General features: G+C 31.2%; 2 protein-coding genes across 3 annotated transcripts; both read left to right on the forward strand.

Moving 5' to 3' along the window:
• The first annotated feature begins 858 nt into the window (after positions 1 to 858).
• LOC132743637 (uncharacterized) lies at positions 859 to 19,141 on the forward strand. 2 transcript variants are annotated; one of them, XM_060732184.1, is made up of 6 exons: positions 859 to 979; positions 13,879 to 13,920; positions 16,020 to 16,325; positions 16,603 to 16,695; positions 17,241 to 17,316; positions 18,019 to 19,141. In XM_060732184.1, the coding sequence occupies exons 1-6, from the start codon at positions 937 to 939 to the stop codon at positions 18,506 to 18,508; spliced, it is 1,050 nt and encodes a 349-aa protein (XP_060588167.1). In that variant the 5' UTR covers positions 859 to 936; the 3' UTR covers positions 18,509 to 19,141. The 2 variants fall into 2 exon arrangements, with proteins under 2 accessions (XP_060588167.1, XP_060588168.1); XM_060732185.1 differs by lacking the exon at positions 859 to 979 and adding an exon at positions 12,722 to 12,863.
• On the forward strand, positions 4,143 to 10,103 carry LOC132743635 (uncharacterized). The gene is made up of 5 exons (XM_060732181.1): positions 4,143 to 4,741; positions 5,007 to 5,099; positions 6,173 to 6,319; positions 6,820 to 7,979; positions 8,258 to 10,103. Exons 1-4 carry the CDS (start codon positions 4,603 to 4,605, stop codon positions 6,984 to 6,986), a joined length of 546 nt encoding a protein of 181 aa, XP_060588164.1. The 5' UTR covers positions 4,143 to 4,602; the 3' UTR covers positions 6,987 to 7,979; positions 8,258 to 10,103.
• Positions 19,142 to 20,527: the final 1,386 nt, after the last annotated feature.

Genomic DNA, 20,527 nt, shown 5'->3' on the forward strand with positions numbered 1-20,527 from the left:
GAATTCACATCATCATGATTGAAATATAGTTATGTTAAATTTTGTTACATTTTAACATGATGTATGATGACACCGGCTTTCTTTTACTAAAGATGCAAACTTTACGTATGTCGGCCCGTTATTTATTTATTTTGTTTATTTATTTTTGCCCGTTAGTCCATTTAGTTATATTTGTCTATTCATCCGCATTCAGATATAGTCCGGCTACAGTGAACATTATATTTTATAGATTTCACTAGTGGTTTATCAGAATATAATCATCTGATATATTACAGTAAAATACTGGAAAGCAGAAATAAACATGTACATGAAACAAGTCTATCATACATGTACATGAAATAAGTCTATCATACATGTACATGAAATAAGTCGATCATACGTGTATATGAAATAAGTCGATCATACGTGTACATGAAATAAGTCTATCATACATGTACATGAAATAAGTCGATCACAAGTCGTGATTATGTTGAGAAAATTGATCGGACACTAGACGTTAAACAAATCTTGCACTGTTGTTCAAAGTTACATGTAACTTTATTATTCAATGTATGTAAATTATATTCGAGCTCAATGTCAGTATCGTGTGATGTTTTTCTTCTCCTTTTCTAACACATGTTTCACTAATAAAGCAATTGTGCGAACTTCTCTGTTAACTCAATTAATCTTTGTATACAGTAAATTATTTCCTTAAATAGGTTAAATAATAATATCATATATATTTTATAATCGATCCTCGATAAATTCTCCGGTTTAGTTTACAATGAAACAATGCAGCTAAGAACAATTAATGTTTTTTTTTTCTTTTATTATTAACAATTTGAGTGTATCGTGAACTGTTTAGGGACAATACTTCCTTTTTTATAACAATCGGATTTATACATATATAAAGAATCATTTTTATATTTTACTTCATTTAATTGGATAAACATCGGAATGGGAATTTACTGTTTTATGTGCCTTCTATGGTTTATTAGAGGTATCTACACTTCTATTGTATCTTGAACAGAATACTTTAAATATGTAGAATGACTTTTTGTCCCATTATATTCCATGTATGTTTAATTCAAATTATTTTCAAGATAAATATAAAAAGTTGTTTTTTATAGCTTTGAATGTTCCAGTAAAGAGAGAAATTAGTTTAAGCATATACCTTTTGTAATTGAATTTTAAATAAGTCATCTTAAAGATATACTATGCTCAATTTTGATATATTTCAAAATATCAATAATTGCTACATATTTTCTAATTCTGTAATTGTAAAACGAACATGTGTTAAATTAACATAGAGTAGACATGTCACGTTTAGAACTCTAAAAACTATAAGTAAACATAATATGAATACATACCGGCAGTTCATTACAAAATACTTTTTTCAGTAAGTACAATCTTAGCTTGACTTGTTAAAAGGAATGCTGTATCCCTGCGTTCTTTTGTTCAAATTAGACATCATCATGATTTTTTTTTATATTTTATCACGGATTTATATTACATTTAAAAGATATGTATGGACATCACATGTAGGTGACATAGTGCTAAGGATATTAATTTGATCCCTTTACAAAAGTGATTAAACATTACTACTCTTCTGATCCTTGTTGTATAAAAAGCTATGAATTCGGTATCGCATGCATGCATTATTTCATCTGTTATCACATACTTTGTTATCACTTCAATATATACATTATAAATGAACATTAAAATGTAAATCCGTGATTTCATTAATTTCTGTAATGAAACAATTTTATTCCCATATTGGCATAGTATATCTTAAATTGTATGATATTATGCACAAATATATACATATGTTATACATATTTTCAATCAAAGTTTTAAACTGCAATAGCTTGACGCTGTGTGTAATGATACAGTTTGATAGCAGGATGAATGTGATTATGTTGATTCTCAAACATTCCACTATTAGGTCCTCTTAAATCTTGATTCTGTTCTATATGTCTGATATAATAAGGCAATTATTTTTTCAGGCACTCAGTGTAAATCATTTTGTGGACCCAGAACAATACCTAGTACGTATAGTTTAGTAAATGTAAGACTTAAAAAACTAGCTATTTTCCATCTCAGCAGACAATCATTATCATTTAATTTTATACAAAATTAGTAAGAAGTAAACTACATTTCCTGTAAAAGGAATTGAAAATTAATGCTTCTCTAATTTGTGAACGGTTTCAATAGTTTATAATGTAAAGGAAATTAAAAATGTTCCTTTAATAAGTCACTGATTTTTATGTCAATTGTTCAAATAAGATTTGTATTATTGTTGACCTAATCTGTCACGACTGTTGATCTTTTTAACATTGATTTAATAAAATGGCAGAATATTGATGCATTGAAATGGTTGTGGCGTAGTTTTCATATATTTCCGGAAAACCTGGTGTATGTTAGTTTACATAGATTAATCGAGAAAATGAAACTGTATGTAGCCTACGTTTAGATATTCGACATATAACTGTCTAGTGGAGGTCTTCTCAAGTTATATGGAGTTGCCCAAGTTTGACCCAGTGACTGAGTTCATGACCCTATATTTTTTCAAACTTATCACTAAATTGATTTTAATCTATTCTGTCTTCAATATGTGAGGCTAAATCTTTATTTCTGATGATTAAAATCAATAAATTCATGTTTATTATCTCAATAAAATGCTTTTGTCGTTATAATGAGGAAATGTCGGAAGTCTTGATATTTGAACGATTTAATAAATTATTCTTCCCGAAAGTTTATATTGTAAATGTTACGAAGTCAAGTTTCTATTTTGGTTATGTACAATGCACACACAGGAAGTTTAAAATAGAAGATAAGAATGGCTATATTTTTTAATATGATTGAAAAGAATCATGAAAGCATATATTTCTATTCATAATAAATATTTAAAAATGAGAAAAGCTGGCAGGCATAGTTCTTGTACAGTGTCGATGATCATTTACATGGTCTTCTGCATTTATGTTCACCCGAGCATTACATATCCGTAAAGATATTCACCTCTGTAACATCGAAAACCTGAGATATGGAATACTTTGAAAATAGCCTATTTCAGTTTCACATTTTCTTAATCAAACTTTTTAACTTTATTTAAAGGTTTATAAAACATTTCTTAAGGTACAGCGTTTTACACTTAAAAACGCGCACGGGGCACTTTGAACAATGTTAAGTTAATAGATTTTGTTAAAAAGTTCATGACACACTCAGACAAAGTTGTTACTTCTAAATCATGCAGACACTTCAATCAAGTGTTTACGAACGATTTGTTTTCGATGACTTAAAATGTTTCATGATGGTGTTAAAATATTATCGTGAACGATCTACAACAGGCATAAGTGGAACATGGGTTTGAGGTAAAACGATGTGCTTTAAGAGATCGACGACAAGGAGAGGATATTGCTGACATTCTTGGTTTCAGTCACGGAGTCGTAATATTATTTAAATATACAAAGTTCTACCCAAGTACGTTTCTCTGCTGTTGACAAGTGAAAATATTATTGAATAGAACAAAATAGGAATTCATGAGGCTATAGGAGAAGGTCGTTGATATAGTTCTAGCCAGCCTTATCACGCATTTACGCACGCAAACACGCACCAACAAACACACACACACGCACCAACACACGTACGTACGCACGCACGCACGCACGCACACACACACAGACACACACACACATACACACACAAACTGTGTTTAATTTAATGGCCCCTAAGGCAAAGGCAAGCCGTCATTGTTCATGGTTTGGATACACAAGTCGTCTCGATCACCTTAGAAAGCAAGGGCTACAAAATCATCCTAGTATAGTCTCGATCACCTTAGAAAGCAAGGGCTACAAAATCATCCTAGTATAGTAGAAAGTGACAAATATTTGCAGTAAGTGTAACGTCATTTAATCGACGACGCCAGATGACGTTCCAATGTGCCCCGTGTACTCGATAATGTATGCGCAATAATAAACCTCGTGTATTTATATTTTGTTCATTTATTCAAATGTTTACAACATTAAACGATTTAACATTACATCTTTCCTGTCGTATACCGATATCTTTTTCTCAAGTTTCGCGCCGTTATAATGGATAATCGCTTCAGTCCGGGAACTTTCTGACTATACCGCGTATTAGTGTCAAAAAAGGAAATACTTATGCTCAACCGATTTTCATGTCTATCTAAGTTATTTTGTGAAAAAAATGTCCCTTTACCTACAAAACAAGCTGTGTAAAATTTACCAAACATATGCATTATCTCTAATTTACCTTATAATACAGACAATACAATTATTTTGATAAAACAAACTGTGTTCATTTGAGCTCCTGTCATACACACTTTGATAACTTTAATTTGTTTGCTTATCCTATAAAATGAAACATTTTCTCTTTTTGGTTTAAATTTGTAACTTGAATAAGACAGATGAAACAATCTACGATCATTTTCTTACAGTTGTAAATATCTGCACAGATCACTTAGTAGAGCAATCAAACTACATCCTTATTGATACAGCAAGTGTTCAAGATTTCCAACAAACGCCATGTGAATGTGTTATTTTAACAAATAAACAAGAACTTGAAATCACTTTGTTGTTAGAAAATTCCACTCAAGTGTTCAACATGGAATTTGAAATAAACGAAACTGTCATAAACAATATCAAACATTATTATCCTACAAGGATTAAAAATGGTACAACAATTTCATTTTCAACTGATAAAAATCACAAACGAGATGGTGCGTGTCTCGGTGTTTTTTCAAGTAAGTATTCGTCACACATAAGTATAAAATTAACAGTGTTACTTTATTATAATGTTTTACAGTTTTGTTGGCTTTGTTAATGTGCATTGTATATCTTTCATGATTATTTAGTGTTTGAAATGAAAAATACAATAGGATTCAGCTTTAAAATTATGTTATGCATATTTTATTTATTTCGAAGATTATAAAATTCCATATTTCAGGAATTAAATTTTGATAATGATAATCGTATTTTCAATAATTTGCTGTTTTCTCGTTTCTTTAGAGGATCAATCAAAGTTCAGTATTGCTTGTAATAAATCAACTCTAAACTCAAACCAAGGAAAAGAAAGCGAGGGAAATGAAAACACAAGTCCGAGTAAGTTAAAACAGACTTATTTGACAAGATAAAAACTGTTTGTGATTGTCTTTATTTTAACATTTTACATATTGTCTCCGAGGATATGTATTAAAAGTCTAAATAAAATATCTAAATGATATGTCAGCAATTCACAAAGACATTCGAAAGGTCTTAAGCGTCAATTTTTTTCCTATCCAGTTTTTAATTTTTTTTTTTTGACAAACATGTTAAGTAAGTATTTTAATTGACATTTTACCCATCCAACTCAAGTGTAAATGGGGAGTGTATACAAATGTAGGTAAGTCTCAAAATAACTTGAAATGTTTAATTTTATATTTTAATAGGAAAAAATAATAAAAAATAAACGCGGCTCTCGGAAATTTTCTATACTTATCGCTCGGGATATATCGGTAGCGTTTAATTTACAAAAAATAGGCTAAGGTAGTTTTTGTATATTATCCTGAACATTTTTCAATATCAATCATTGTTCAATCGCTATTATTACAGTCACGGTTTTGAAATATATTACTTATTCCGCTGAACTTTACATGATTTATAGAAATGGAATACTTTTAATATTTTGTATAATTTACAAATGAAACACATTTTATTATTTATATTTTTCAAATAAATCGATATTTATTTTGTTCTAAAATGATATATGTTTATGAATTACAAGATAACAATAACCTTAACTAATCTTCTATTTCATATAAACATATTTCATGAGTTGTCAATTCATTGATATGTAAGAAGTAAATATTTTATTATTTAATAGCAATTTAAAATAAAAACTAATAAATTAAACTAATTATTTTGAATGTACTTAACATATATTTGATGGTTTGATTCATAACATTAAGGGGTGAAGATGGAATACCACTTAAGCCGGTATCAGGGGTCGTGAGAGATGTTGCACTTTTCCATTATACCTAAACTAATTTTGTTTAGTTCACAAAGCACTATATCATATAACAATAGATGTGTAATAAAGAATCTTATGGAGACACTATCTTTTAGCATGAATCTGGACACTAAATATTGTAAAATTACATTTTTTGCGGGGGATAGAACTTTTTTCAACATTTCAGTTACGGAAGCAATGAAAGAAACAATACAATCCACTCCAGCATCCATATCAAATGGAAATGAAACAACCGAGCGTACAACTTTAAAACCTACTCATTCTACGATGCAAGCTTTAACTGATAAAGTGGATGGAGACAACCATATTAAAAGTTTGTTTAAAAATACTTACGAGTAAATTTAAGAGTCATTTTTGTCCTAGTCACTAACTGTGCAAAACATACCCTTCTTTAGCAGTCAATCAAATGTAATGATTATCGTCTCTTGGGTTCTGTTGGTTTAACTGGACTGAATCTGACAGATGATAAAATTAGAAATACTTGTTTAATTAAACATCAAAATCATGAATCAAAATGCGGAAAGTAGGTAATAACAGAATAATTTCTTGTCAATTTTGATCATTCTGTACATACCTAAACAATAACAAAAATATTGACATTACATGAGTATCATATCCCATAGTCAAGTGTCTTAAGCCGATGCGTCAATCGAGATAGCCATCATATAAATGAGGCAGACTTTAATATAACTAACATAGTTTTTTGTTTTATAAAAAAAAAACATTTTTGAATATCATTCATTGTCCAATCTCTATTTTAAAAGTCACTCCTTTGAGAATTCTTTTCAAACATTTCATGTACGAAAATAACAGAAGAAACAACAAGACAAGCAAGCTCAGCATCTATATCACGTGGAAGCCAAACAACCGAGAGTACAACTTTAAAACATCTTTATTCTACGATGCAACCTTCAACGGATAACGTGAACGTCAACCCTATTATCAGTTTGTTTAAAACATTACTTTTGAAGTTAATCTAGAAGTAAACATTTTTCTACTTATTACAGTCAACTCTACTTACAACGAGATCAGTTTTGACGAGATACTGCTTATAGAATACATTCTACTGTGTCCCGGCCTTTTTCCTTCTATCTACTTTCTTGTTATATCGTTTATAACGAGATCGGTTTTAGCGAGATATCGGTTACAACGTCAATATATTTGATGTCCCATGCGTATTGTTTAGAATTTAAACGAGGACACTTCATTGGCACTTCGTCGGCATCAGTTTGTCATCTTGAGAAAAAAATGGTGACTTAAAACAAAAGACAATTAAGGAAGAAATTGAAATTTCTGAACAATTAGCGCCTTGTTTGTCAGCCCTACGGGCTAAATCGTCCTTTAGGTTACAAAATGTCATAACAAAACAATTCTATTGAGTGATTGGCACAAAGGAAGCGACATATTTCTTGTAGTGTTATTCGCTGTTCGTGAGTGACTTTTGAAAACGAACTTTAAAATGTACTTATTAATAAAAATCCAGGTTGTTGAACGTAGCATTATGTGTTTTCATATGTTTTGTTAAAATTCTATGATAACTTGATATATTTATATACATGTATGTTTAAATAAAACAAATACTGCTGAGTGCAAAGAGATATCTCGCATTTTATATTTTTTTAAAAAGGATGTTCTCGAAAGCGAAAGTAGAAATAAATGATGCTCGATAGTGTCGGATTTCACAATTTGTAATGACCCGGTTAGAACGAGGAGGACAGTCTTGTTGTTTCTGGAGTGCACTTTATTTAAATATTGTGACACACAAAAAGCCTTTTTTTGCAATTCAAATAGATTAAACTATGAGCATTTACACTATCATTCCTGCAATATTTGAATTTTGTTCAAAACACATATTTTTAGTTTGAATAAAATTACCTTTATCTGTTTAAACTTCCAGTTCCTTCAGTGATAGCAGCTTGCGGACTTCTATGTTCAATTGTTATTGCTGTTGTATGCGTTATCTTCTACATAAGGTAAAGTTAACTTACACTCGTACACTTACAAAAATGTGTTGAATTCTTAAATATTTTATGATAAGTTTAACATTGGCATATGGTTGAAACGTTAAAATTTATATGTTATCTTTTTTAATAAAACTAAACTGTCATAATGGCGTGAATGCAGTTTTGTGTACATAACTAATGAATAATAATGAATAACGTAAATATACTCGTACTTTATAATAATGCAAAACTATTTTATCAATAAGCTAATTTTATTGATTTGTGAACATATATTCTGTTTTTTGTAGGAGAAAGAAAGGAAAGCGAAGAAATGCCACTACAGTAAGCTCCACAAACGCACCTGTAGAGAGTGACTATTATATGACTGAAAATGCGATGTACAATATGGGCCAGATATGCACGCGAGAAACAATCAATGAAAACGAACACAACGATGTTTACAATTATCACGGAGCATCCCCAAGCCATTATGATTGTATTCAAGACACAACTGGCAGAAACCAATCTTCTAAAAACTCACCAAGCCATGCTGTGTCAAACGAGTATTCAACGTGTCTAAAAGTAGGCAAAGGAAGTGATGTTGTCTCAAACAATAAACGGTCGATTATTGATAACGAAGTGCAACCAAAATTTTCAGGAATTAATGGAGACGATGACACAGTATATGACAGTACAGTGTCAACTTTTTCTCAGCAGACAGTCGGAGATAATGATTATCATCATTTGGGCTCTGTTGGTTTGAATGGACTGAATTTGACATATGACAGAATTGGAAATACTGGCTTAGGTAGACATTAAACATTGTGTTTTTTAGGAATATGGATAATCATCTTTTCTTGTCAATATTGATTATTCTGTTCATACCTGAAAAACAGTTAATATTAGATAAACATCATATCTCAAAGTAGAGTGACCTCATCCAGTACGTAAGCCGAGATGGCCATCACGGGTGAAGTTCTATTGCTACCCTAAATCATTGAAGGTATTATATTATCATTTTCAGTCACAACAACAGGTATCAACGGCATATGATAGGGAATATAGTGAAAAAATAACATAACATATATCATTTGTATGTAAAAGCATGATGTCAGCGATCTGAAATTTCGTATCAATCATGTATATAAATCACCTCTTCATAACCATAAAATGATTTTTTTTGTAGTCAATACGGCTCAAAACTAGATATCATTGTAAAGTCAACAGGTTTTCAAGACATCACTGAAGATATTATGATTAAGTAAAATTATTATTTACCTGAAAGTAATGAGATAAAGATGTATGTGCAAATTAACAGATAAATACAAGAAATGTCAACAGCACCTCAGACACCTATCTTTAAAGTCATATATCCAATAGACAATAGTTTCGTTTAGTTTTTTATCGATGTCCCTTGAACCAAAGATTCATTATCAGGGACTTTCCTTTTAAGCTTTCAGAATGCACATGAGAAAACGTTTAGGAAAAACAAGACCTTGAGCAGAAAAGTTGAGTTAGATACATTTTATGCATTGATAGCAAGTAATGTAGATTTGGCAAAATATGTTTCGAGTTGTATATTTAGTCATACAAATAATAAGAATGGAAAATTAAGTTTTTTATCATATACCATCATCGTTGTTTTAATTTTCTGCCACATTCACAAAGTACACACGTATATTTTCTATCTAGTCACTGATAATAACGGTGTGAATGTCTTTTATAATTTTATTATTCACCTTCTATATTATACAAATATATGTGTCAATTTGCATTGATATTGATTGTTTACCACTCCGGTAATTGAAATTTCAGGAATCCTATAACAACATGTCATAAATCATACACAACAATTTTCACTTCCAGATCGGATTGGATTTACTCCTTATTCGGAGATAACTGGTCTAGAACATGTTACATATTTACCTACTATAGTAGATAATGGAAAAATATTGATATAGATTATGTCTAGCTACATGTCTTAGTATTGAATGGATAAGCATTTGAAAAAAAACAACAACAACGGAAAATAATAAAACTTGATATAAGTTTATACAGAATTTTATGATATATATTGTCCATCCTACCTCGGAATTGTTGTGTTCTTCCGTTTCCTGTTTATTTTTTTATGAAATATAATTTACAAAAAAAATGTAATTCGATTGTAAACAAAACTTTAAGCTTATCAACTTACTGATCCGCTATTGAAGCAATCGGTACTAAACAATGGGTGTTAAGATTTTTTTGCTCAAAGAAACAACCGCCTGCACCTCAATGGTTTGAATCCACTCGACAATCATTAGATTACCTGTTGACTTAGCCAACGGGCACTTTGTTACTTTTTTGCCGGGGTATTGGCTTGAACGTTATAACACATTTCAATATATCTATACAATCCAGCATTAAAGTTGATAACCATACACATTGTACATATTTTTCATTTGATAAAATATCTTCAACCACTTGTACAAGTCATTTTGGCATAACATATTTATTTATTAAATTTTTGTAACAGCCCAATGTAAAAGTGTATCATGTTTTGATATATTGCACAACAGTTTAATAACAAGCAATTATCATAGTATTGCAAGCAATCCATAAGTCCCCTACCGGTAAGAACCCCAGCAACATTCTGAAGGGTCATTGGCCATTCACTTGTGTTTCTATTTTAAGTAAATTTGTTGAAAAAGTTCATTAAAAGTGATCACAGGAAACAGTTTTATGTACAGCTTGAAGGACACTCGGATAATATTTTTTTAAACATCACTGTTATCAAAAGATAACATTTTTAAAAGCAAAATTCTTTAAAAGAAGATAACTCTTGAAATAATGATGCAAGACGTCACACATAATGCGAGTGTTGTTACAAAGAACAATTAGTAATGAAGGTGTTGATAATGAATGTCTATTTTGAATTTCTAGTAAAAGAAAGTTAAAAGAATGAATAAGAAAAATTCAAAGTTTAAATTGGAAATAATTCTGGAAATACGGATGCTAGATTTATAAACCTTGTCATTATTATTATGATGTGGGAGTTTGAAGAAAATCCTATAATGATTTAAGAAGTTGGAGTAAAAATTACCAATTTCTCGAAAAAAGTCTTAAGTTCAAAAGCGGCATAATTCCTAAAATAGTCTTGCTAGAGTATTGAACTTTCTCACAAATGTTGAGTGATAATAAGAAACATATATATGAAGTTTGAAGAAGATACATTAAGAAAAAAAGAAATTATTTGAAAAAAATATTTTTTTTCATGAAAATTCTAAGTTCAAGGGAGAAAATTCTGATAAATCTTGCGCTACAGTTGTAAACCTTGTCACATATGGTCTGGTTGATGACTGGAAACTTAAATTTGAAGTTTGAAGAAAATACCTTTAGAAATAAAGAACTAATAGCAAAAAAACGTAAAAACTAGAATCAGAAATCTTGAAATTCAGTCTATTTGTTGCCATAGCAACCAGAATTTTCAACATAGGAAGAAAAGAAAAGGATGTACATAATCTCTTGACTGCCATCTACCCATATTTTAAGTTTCATAAAAATATTTTCAGTACTTTTTGCGTTATCAATTGATCAAGGTTATGTGTAAAATTTGCAATATTTTCAATCTATTTGTTGCCATAGCAACCAGAATTTTCAACATAGGAAGAAAAGAAAAAGGTGTGCTTAATTTGCATACTACCATCTATCCATATTTCAAGTTTCATAAAAATATTTTCAGTACTTTTTGCTTTATCACTGGATCCAGGTTATGTGTAAAATTTGCCATATTTTCAGTCTATTTGTTGCCATAACAACCAGAATTTTCAACATAGGAAGACAAGAAAACGACGTGCATAATCTCCATACTGCCATCTATCCATATATCAAGTTTCATAAAAATATTTTCAGTTTTTTTTTGCATTATCGCGGGATCCATTTTTGTGGACGGACGACCGGTAGGGGAGTGAAAATCTAGTATCGTATCAAGATGTAAGTAACCAATTTTACAAATAATTCTATGCTTATCCTGGTTATAGACAAAACGAAGCATAAATTACATTCTATGACAAGACGTTAAAAGGATGGTACCATTACAGTGTTTGATGACAAAAGTTAAGGTAGCAGGACATTGCATGTTAGTGTTGCAAACACAGCGTTATATAACGAATTGTTACAAAATGACAGCTGGTATTGTAAAACAACCAACTCCCTTGCATAACACAGTGCAGCGTTTTGTTACAGACGAGCTAAATATAGGTACATAATTATACATGTAAATGGAATTAGTCTATCATACAAATATATGAAATTAGTCGATCAAACATGTATATGAAATTAGTCGATCATACGTGTACATGAAATAAGTCGATCAGAAGTCGTGATTATGTCGAGAAATCGATCGGACACTAGACGTTGGTATTGAGGTAAAGTCAGCCAAAACCAGTTTTGATATCAGCATGCTTAAAGTACGACATAGCACTGTTGTTCAAAGTCAAATGTAAACTTTATTATTCAATGTATGTGCTCAATGTCAGTATCTTGTAATGTTCTTTTTTTTTCGTTTTCTAACACATGTTTCACTAAATTAAATAACTTCTCTGTTAACTCAATTAACCTTCGTATACAGTAAATTATGTTCTCAAATAGGTTTAATGATAATATCATATATACTTTACAACCGATCCTCAATCGATTGATAGATTTTCCGGTTTAGTTTACAATGAAACAATGTTACTAAGAACAATTAATTTTATTTCCTTTTATTATTAACAATTTGAGGGTAACGTGAACTGTTTAAGGACAATATTTCCTTTTATAACAATCGGATTTATACATATATAATAATAATCATTTTATATTTTACTTCATTTAATTGGATAAACATCGGAATGGGAATTTACTGTTTTATGTGCCTACTATGGTTTATTAGAGGTATCTACATATCTATTGTATCTTGAACAGAATACTTTAAATATGTAAAATGACTTTTTGTCCCATTATATTCCATGTATGTTTAATTCAAATTATTTTCATAATAAATATAAAAAGTTGTTTTTTTATAGCTTGGAATGTTCCAGTTAAAAGAGAAATTAGTTTAAGCATATACCTTTCGTAATTCAATTTTAAATAAGTCATCTTAAAGATATATTAAGCTCAATTTTGATATATTTCAAAATATCGATAATTGCTACATATTTTCTAATTCTGTAATTGTAAAACCAACATGTGTTAAATTCACAAAGAGTAGACATATCACGTTTAGAACTCTAAAAACTATAAGTAATATACACAATATCAATAGATACCGGTAGTTCATTACATTTTTTTTTCAGTAAGTACCACCTTAGCAGTAAGTACCACCTTAGCTTGAGGACTGCTGTATCCCTGCATTCTTTTGTTCAAATAAGATATATTCATGAATTTTCTATATTTCATTAATTTTGTCATGAAATAATTTTATTCACATATTGGCATAGTACTAGTTTATCTTAAATTGTATGATATTATGCACAAATATATAAGCCGCGTCACGACAAAACCAACATAGTGCGTTTGCTACCAGCATGGATCAATACCAGCCTGCGTATCCGCGCAGTCTTATAAGGATCCATGCTGTTCGCTATCAGTTTCTCTACTTGTAATAGAGTTGGTAAGCGAACAGCATGGATCCTGATCAGACTGGTCTGGATCCATGCTGGTCGCAAACCCACTATGTTGGTTATGTCGTGACGCGGCTCATATACATATGTTATACATATTTTCAATCAAAGTCTTATACGGCAATAGCTTGACGCTATGTGTAATGATACAGTTTAATTGCAGAATATTTTACGTTCCTGAGGATGAATGTGATTATGTTGATTCTCAAACACTCCACTATTAGGTCCTCTAAAATCTTGATTCTGTTCTATATGTTTGATATAATAAGGCAATTAATTTTTTTCAGGCACTCAGTGTAGATCATTTTGTGGACGCAGAACACATCCTAGTACGTATAGTTAAGTGAATGCTAGCTAATTTTCACCTCAGCGAGCATAGAATGCAGACAGTCTTTATCATTTAATTTAATACAAAATCAGTAGGAAGTAAACTACATTTCCTGTAAAAGGAATTCAAATGCTTATCTAATTTGTGAACGGTTTCAATAGTTTATAATGTAAAAGAAATTAAAAATGTTCCTTTAATTAGTCATTGATTTTAATATCAATTGTTCAAATCAGATTTGTATTATTGTTGACCTAATCTGTCTCGACTTTTGATCTTTTGAACATTGATTTAATAAAATGGCAGAATATTGATGCATTGAAATGGTTGTGGCGTGGTTTTCATATATTCCCACAAGTCCTGGTGTATGTTAATTTGCATAGATTTATTGAGAAAATGAAACTATGTACATGTATGTAGCCTACGTTTAGATATTCGACATATAACTTACCAGTGGAGGACTTCTCAAATTATATGGAGCTGCCAAAGTTTGACCCAGTAACTGATTTCATGATTCAAAATTATAACTAAATCGATTTTTAATCTATTCTGTCTTCAATATGTGAGGGTAAATCTTTATTTCTGATGATTAGAATCCATAAATTAATTTTCGCACTTTTGATAAAATGGTTTTGCCGTTGTTATGGGGGAATCTCGGAAGTCTTAATATTTTAAAGATTCAATAAAATGTTCTTGCCGAAATTTTAGATTATAAATGTTACGAAGTCAGGTTTCTTTATTGGTTATGTACTATGCACACACAGGAAGTTTAAAAATAGAAATTAAGAATGGCTATATTTTTTCATATGATTGAAAAGAATCATGAAAACATATATTTCTATTCATAATGAATATTTAAAAATGAGAAAAGCTGGGAGGCATAGACAAAAAGTTCCTTTACAGGGTCGACGATACTTTACATGGTCTTCTGCATTTATGCTCAACCGAGCGTTCCCTATCCGTTAAGATATTCACCTTTGTAACATCGAGAACCAGAGATATGGGATACTTTGAAAATAGCCTATTTCAGTTTAATATTTTCTTTATCAAACTTTTTAACTTTATCCAAAGTTTTATAAAACATTTCTTAAGGTACAGCGTTTTACACTTAAAAACGCGCACGGGGCACTTTGAACAATGTTAAGTTAATGTTAAGTTAATTGATTTTGGGCTTGCTGTAAAACGACGTGATTTAAGAGATCGACGACAAGTAGAGGATATGGCTGACATTCTTGGTTTCAGTCACAGAGTCATAATATTATAAAATATACAAAGTTTTACCCAAGTACGTTTCTCTGGTGTTGACAAGTGAAACTTTTATTGAAAAGAACAAAATTGGAATTCATGAGGCTATAGGAGAAGGTCGGCGAGATAGTTCTAGCGGGCTTTATCACGCATTCACGCACGCACGCACACACGCACACACACACACACACACACACAAACTGTGATCAATATAATGGCCCCTAAGGCAAAGGCAAGTCGTCATTGTTTATGGATTGATAACACAAGTCGTCTCGATCACCTCAGAAAGCAAAGGCTACAAAATCATCATTAGTAGAAAGTGACAAATATTTACAGTAAGCGTAACATCATCTAATCGACGACGCTAAATGACGTTCCAATGTGCCCCGTTTACCCGACGATGTATGCGCAATAATTAGCCTCGTGAATTTATATTTGTTTTATTCAATTGTTTACAGCATTTACATTTCATCTTATTGTCATATGATCAAATTTCGCGCCGTTATAGTGGAACTATTGCCTCAGTTTGGAACTTCCTGACTATACCGCGTACACGTGTCAAAAAAGGAGACACAATGTTCGACCGATATTCAGGTCTTTCTTCTAAGTTATTTTGAAAAAAATACCTATACCTAAAAATAAAGATATGTAAAAATACCAAAAATATGCATTATCTCTAATTAACCTGATAATGAAGACAATACAAATTTATATTTGATAAAAGAAACTGTTTACTTGAAGTTCTTGCTTTAAAGGCACAATTTGATATAACTTATAAAATTAAACATTTTCTCTTTTTGGTTTAAATTTGTAACTTGAATAAGACAGATGAAACAATCTACGATCATTTTCTTACAGTTGTAAATATCTGCACAGACGACTTAGTGGGGCAATCAAACTACATCCTTATTGATACAGCAAGTGTTCCAGATTTTCAACAAACGTCATGTGAATGTGTTATTTTAACAAATAAACATGAACTTGGAATGACTTTGATGTTAGAAAATTTTACTCAAGTGTTCAACATGGAATTTGAAATAAAAGAAACTGTCATAAACAAAATTAAATACAATTATGATACAACGATTAAAAGTGGTACAAAAATTTCATTTTCCACTCATGAAAATCACGAGCGAGATGGGGCGTGTCTCGGTGTTTTTTCAAGTAAGTATTCGTGATACATAAGTATAAAATTAACAGTGTTACTTTATTATAATGCTTTTACAGTTTCGTTTGCTTTGTTCATGTACATTGTATATCTTAGATAACTATTTAGGGTTTGAAATGTTAAATACAATAGGAATCACCTTTAAAATGATGTTATGCTTATTTTATCTGCTTTTGAAGATTAACCAATTCTTAAAAATACCATAATTCAGGAATTAATTTTTGATAAAAATAATCGTATTTTCAATAATTTGCTGTTTTCTCGTTTCTGTAGATGATCAAACTAAGTTCAATATTTCTTGTGTTAGATCAATTATCAACTCAAACCCAGACAAAGAAAGTGAAGGAAATGAAAACACAAGTACGGGTAAGTTGAAGCAGTTGACTTACTAGACAAGCTTAAAACTGTTAATGACTTAATATTATACACATGTTCTAATGGTGATAAATAAGAACAGATTTATCAAAGTTTGTCTATGTTTTTTCTCGTAAATGCACTTGACAATTATGATGAATTACAAGTGTGCCAAATAAAACATACTCGTCTTTGCATTTTAGCTAGTTGCTTTAGACGATGGTACGCGGATGAAAATGATTAAACATATATTTTCTAAAATTCATGAGTAATTGGAATAATTTGTATACGTTACATAAATGCAATTTATTTTGTAAAGCAATCTAGTCAGCATTCTGTTTATGGCTTCTTTAGGGATTCCGTTTTCCTCTATTCTAATAAGCCCTCAAAATAATGTGGTTAAACATGCCTTTTTACTATGTTATCAATATAATTAATAATTCATGTATCTTACAAGAAAAAGAAGCATTTTACTGTAATACCATTACCCATATTCATGCTGGGAGATTGTATTACATTTTATTCAAAATCATATATTTATAATCTTATATTTTCAGTTCCTGCAGCATTAGCAACTTTGACACTCGTATGTTGTTTAGCAATTGCTGTCATCTTCGCTATTTGTTATAGAAGGTATGACTTCGTCATGCACCAATGTACCAGATTTTTAATTTATATCATCCGGATTAACATGTAGCACATGAGTGGGTGATAGGTTCCCGCTTTCGATTTTGTCAGTAGTAACATAGTAAATGTTAAGAAACTTTTTAGCTTTTAGGATATTTTAACTGTTCCCGTAAATATGAATCTTAATCAGAATAAAATCTCTTTTTTGACATTTTTATACTTGTCCTATATTCTTTTGTGTTTTAATTTCGATGTTCGACGTTTCAGGATTGATGTTCATTAACTGTGTTCAAAACAAAGAACAATTTATGATTACTTATATCTAATAATCATTTAATTAGATAAAATTATATTCTTATTCTTATAAACTGGAAACATGAACCTATAAGTGTTTATATAAAAAACAAATAACCAGTAGGAATTTATAGTATATCTTTATTATATAGAATGCATTTGTGGTTACTGTTCTGATGTGAAGTATTTTGATTCTGTTTACTTAAAAATAAACAAAAATCTCTCATATCATTAAAAAAAATGGCTGAAACACAAAACAAATCACATATATTACAAATTAACAATTTCTATATCCGAAATGATTTATTGTTTTCCATATACAATAGCAAATAGTTATTTGTTATTAAATGTATAGTATGTTCTTTTTATCTAAATGACATATTTCATAGATGCATCTATTTGCATCTATTGCAGAAGACAAGCCGAAAGAGTAATCAAGCAAGAAACAAAACCATCTGTAAACACAAGAACAGAAGGTGACAATTACATGACAGACAGTCAAAGGTGCAATAATGGTCAAAATTTTATGGTTGGTACTGTTATGGAAAACGAACACAGTGCGGCAATAGTTTCAGGCCATTATGAAAGTATTAAGGAAACAGCCGACGAACACCACCGCTCAGAACACTTACCTAAACATCCTGTATCCTACGATTATTTAGGGCACCCTCCGACTGGCGTGAAAATGGGAGCTGCAAGCAACAAAACCACAAATAACGATATTGAAGGCGAGCGTGACTTGTCAAGTTTAAATGCGGAAGACCAGACGGTATATGACTGTACAAACGTAACATCACCTCAAAAGGCAACCGGACACAATGATTATGATCATTTGAGTCCTATTTGTTCAAATAAACTGTGTGATTTTGGTCTATATGATAAGGTTGAACAAAAAACTGAATGACTTGAAAACAAAGAGTGTGACGTGACTAATCATGGTGTATAAATGTTCCAGATTTCCAATTTTGACATGTATAAAAAATGCAAAAACTAATTAATGAATCTGAAGACTGTGTTTTTAGCATATACGAGTACAAACTTACTTAAAGAATGAAACCGCTCTAAATATAATGTATCATAGTTTGGGGACCTTTCTGTTGAAAATGTGTCAAAGTTAAATAGTATACATATACATGCACAGTGCGTTAACTGGAGTGCAGGTATTAGTTACCCGCACTCCAGAGTATGCCCATCGATTGGCTCATTTTTGCTGGGGTTTACATATTGTGACGGTTGAGAAAGGGAAAGCGACAGACATATCATGTTCAGATGTTTGTTCATTGGTTCCTTTTTGCTGGGGTTTTATTTTGTGATAACAGGGAACGTGTTTTTATGTTTGACTATGATACAAAAGAGAAAGAACATCAAAACACTCGGCAATCTGATTAATACTCGGGGGCTACGCCCCTCGTACAAATCAGATAGCCTCGTGATTCGATGCTCTTTCTATTACTTATGTTTGAACAAATGAAAAAAATATATCATTCATTTATTATTTTAGCTATATTACGAGAACTTCATTAAGCTACGGTGGCACAAAGGTGACATGTGTGGGTTTTTATTTATCTCGTGGCCACGACATACTATGTCGTGGCCACGAGTTACTAAGTCGTGACCACGAGATAAATAACCAATCAAAATACACTATATATAATAATATTATTATGAATTTGTTAAACTTAACAACTTACTGTTACATGCAACATTAATCTTTGAAAATACTGAAGATATTCACTTTGAACTTGTCTTTAGGGTCATATTAGAAAGTCACCTTCCAAGGCCCAACAGACATTAATTTTGACTGTAGCCCTTTGTTTGGTCAATTTTGTGATCGAATTGATCAGTTTGTACGTAATACGACCTGTTAACCTTGTTTATACAATAACATGAGAAGGACTTAGTCCTGGTTTATTTAATTTGGAAGGGACATTGCCCATTGACAGTAGATAGCCTATAAGGTAAAATCCTTGCCTGATGAATAACTGAGAAAGGATAAGCCATGGTTTATATTACCCAGAAAGATCATTGCACCTGATCAGTAGATGACATCTAATAATTATGGGGCCATTGGGTCAAAAATCAGGGTCACAGTGACGCTAAATGTAAACTTATTGACCAGTCAATAAGTTGTATAAATGGCACTTTTGCAGGCTTGTGAAGTAGGGGCATCCTTGTACTATAGCACATGTCTAGTTAATTATGGAAAATCATATAATAGTGTTATCTGATTGTCTCGTGGCCACGACTTAGTAACTCGTGGCCACGACATAGTATCTTGTGGCCACGACTTAGTTATCTCGTGACCACGACTTAGTAACTCGTGGCCACGACATAGTATCTCGTGGCCACGACATAGTATCTCGTGGCCGCGACTTAGTAACTCGTGGCTACGACATAGTATCTCGTGGCCACGACTTAGCTATCTCGTGGCCACGACTTAGTAACTCGTGGCCACGACATAGTATCTCGTGGCCACGACTTAGCTATCTCGTGGCCACGACTTAGTTACTCGTTGCCACGACTTAGTTATCTGGTAGCGACATAGTTTATCGTGGCGACGAGACACATGTCACCTTTGTGTCACCGTATTAAGCAATGACAAAAACATTACAATAACATTCACAAAACCATTACAATTTCTTTTTTACAAAACCATTTCAATTTCTTTGACAAAACCATTACAATTACAGTGACAAACCATTATCATTGCATTGACAAAACATTACATTTACATTGAAAAACGCAGTACCGTTACATTGACAAAACCATAATATTTACAATGACAAAACCATTAAATATACATTGACAACACTATTACAATTACATTGACAAAATCATGAGAATTTATTTACATTTATTATATATTTTTACACATTAGCTGGGTCATGTGCTCTGTAAATGCCTAAATTTACTATTTAAACAC

The sequence above is a fragment of the Ruditapes philippinarum genome, unplaced genomic scaffold (genome assembly GCF_026571515.1).
Source record: "Ruditapes philippinarum isolate M1 unplaced genomic scaffold, ASM2657151v2 ctg652_1_1_1_1, whole genome shotgun sequence".
Taxonomy (NCBI): domain Eukaryota; kingdom Metazoa; phylum Mollusca; class Bivalvia; order Venerida; family Veneridae; genus Ruditapes; species Ruditapes philippinarum.

Excerpts from the sequence above, each read along its gene's own strand:
- LOC132743635 (XM_060732181.1), top strand. The coding sequence starts at position 4,603 with ATGGAATTTGAAATAAACGAAACTGTCATAAACAATATCAAACATTAT. Across the intron at positions 5,100-6,172 it reads AAATGAAAACACAAGTCCGA|TTACGGAAGCAATGAAAGAA; the intron begins GTAAGTTAAAAC and ends TCAACATTTCAG. Across the intron at positions 6,320-6,819 it reads TGGAGACAACCATATTAAAA|AAGAAACAACAAGACAAGCA; the intron begins GTTTGTTTAAAA and ends CGAAAATAACAG.
- LOC132743637 (XM_060732184.1), top strand. The coding sequence starts at position 937 with ATGGGAATTTACTGTTTTATGTGCCTTCTATGGTTTATTAGAG. Across the intron at positions 16,696-17,240 it reads AAATGAAAACACAAGTACGG|TTCCTGCAGCATTAGCAACT; the intron begins GTAAGTTGAAGC and ends TTATATTTTCAG. Across the intron at positions 17,317-18,018 it reads TTCGCTATTTGTTATAGAAG|AAGACAAGCCGAAAGAGTAA; the intron begins GTATGACTTCGT and ends CATCTATTGCAG.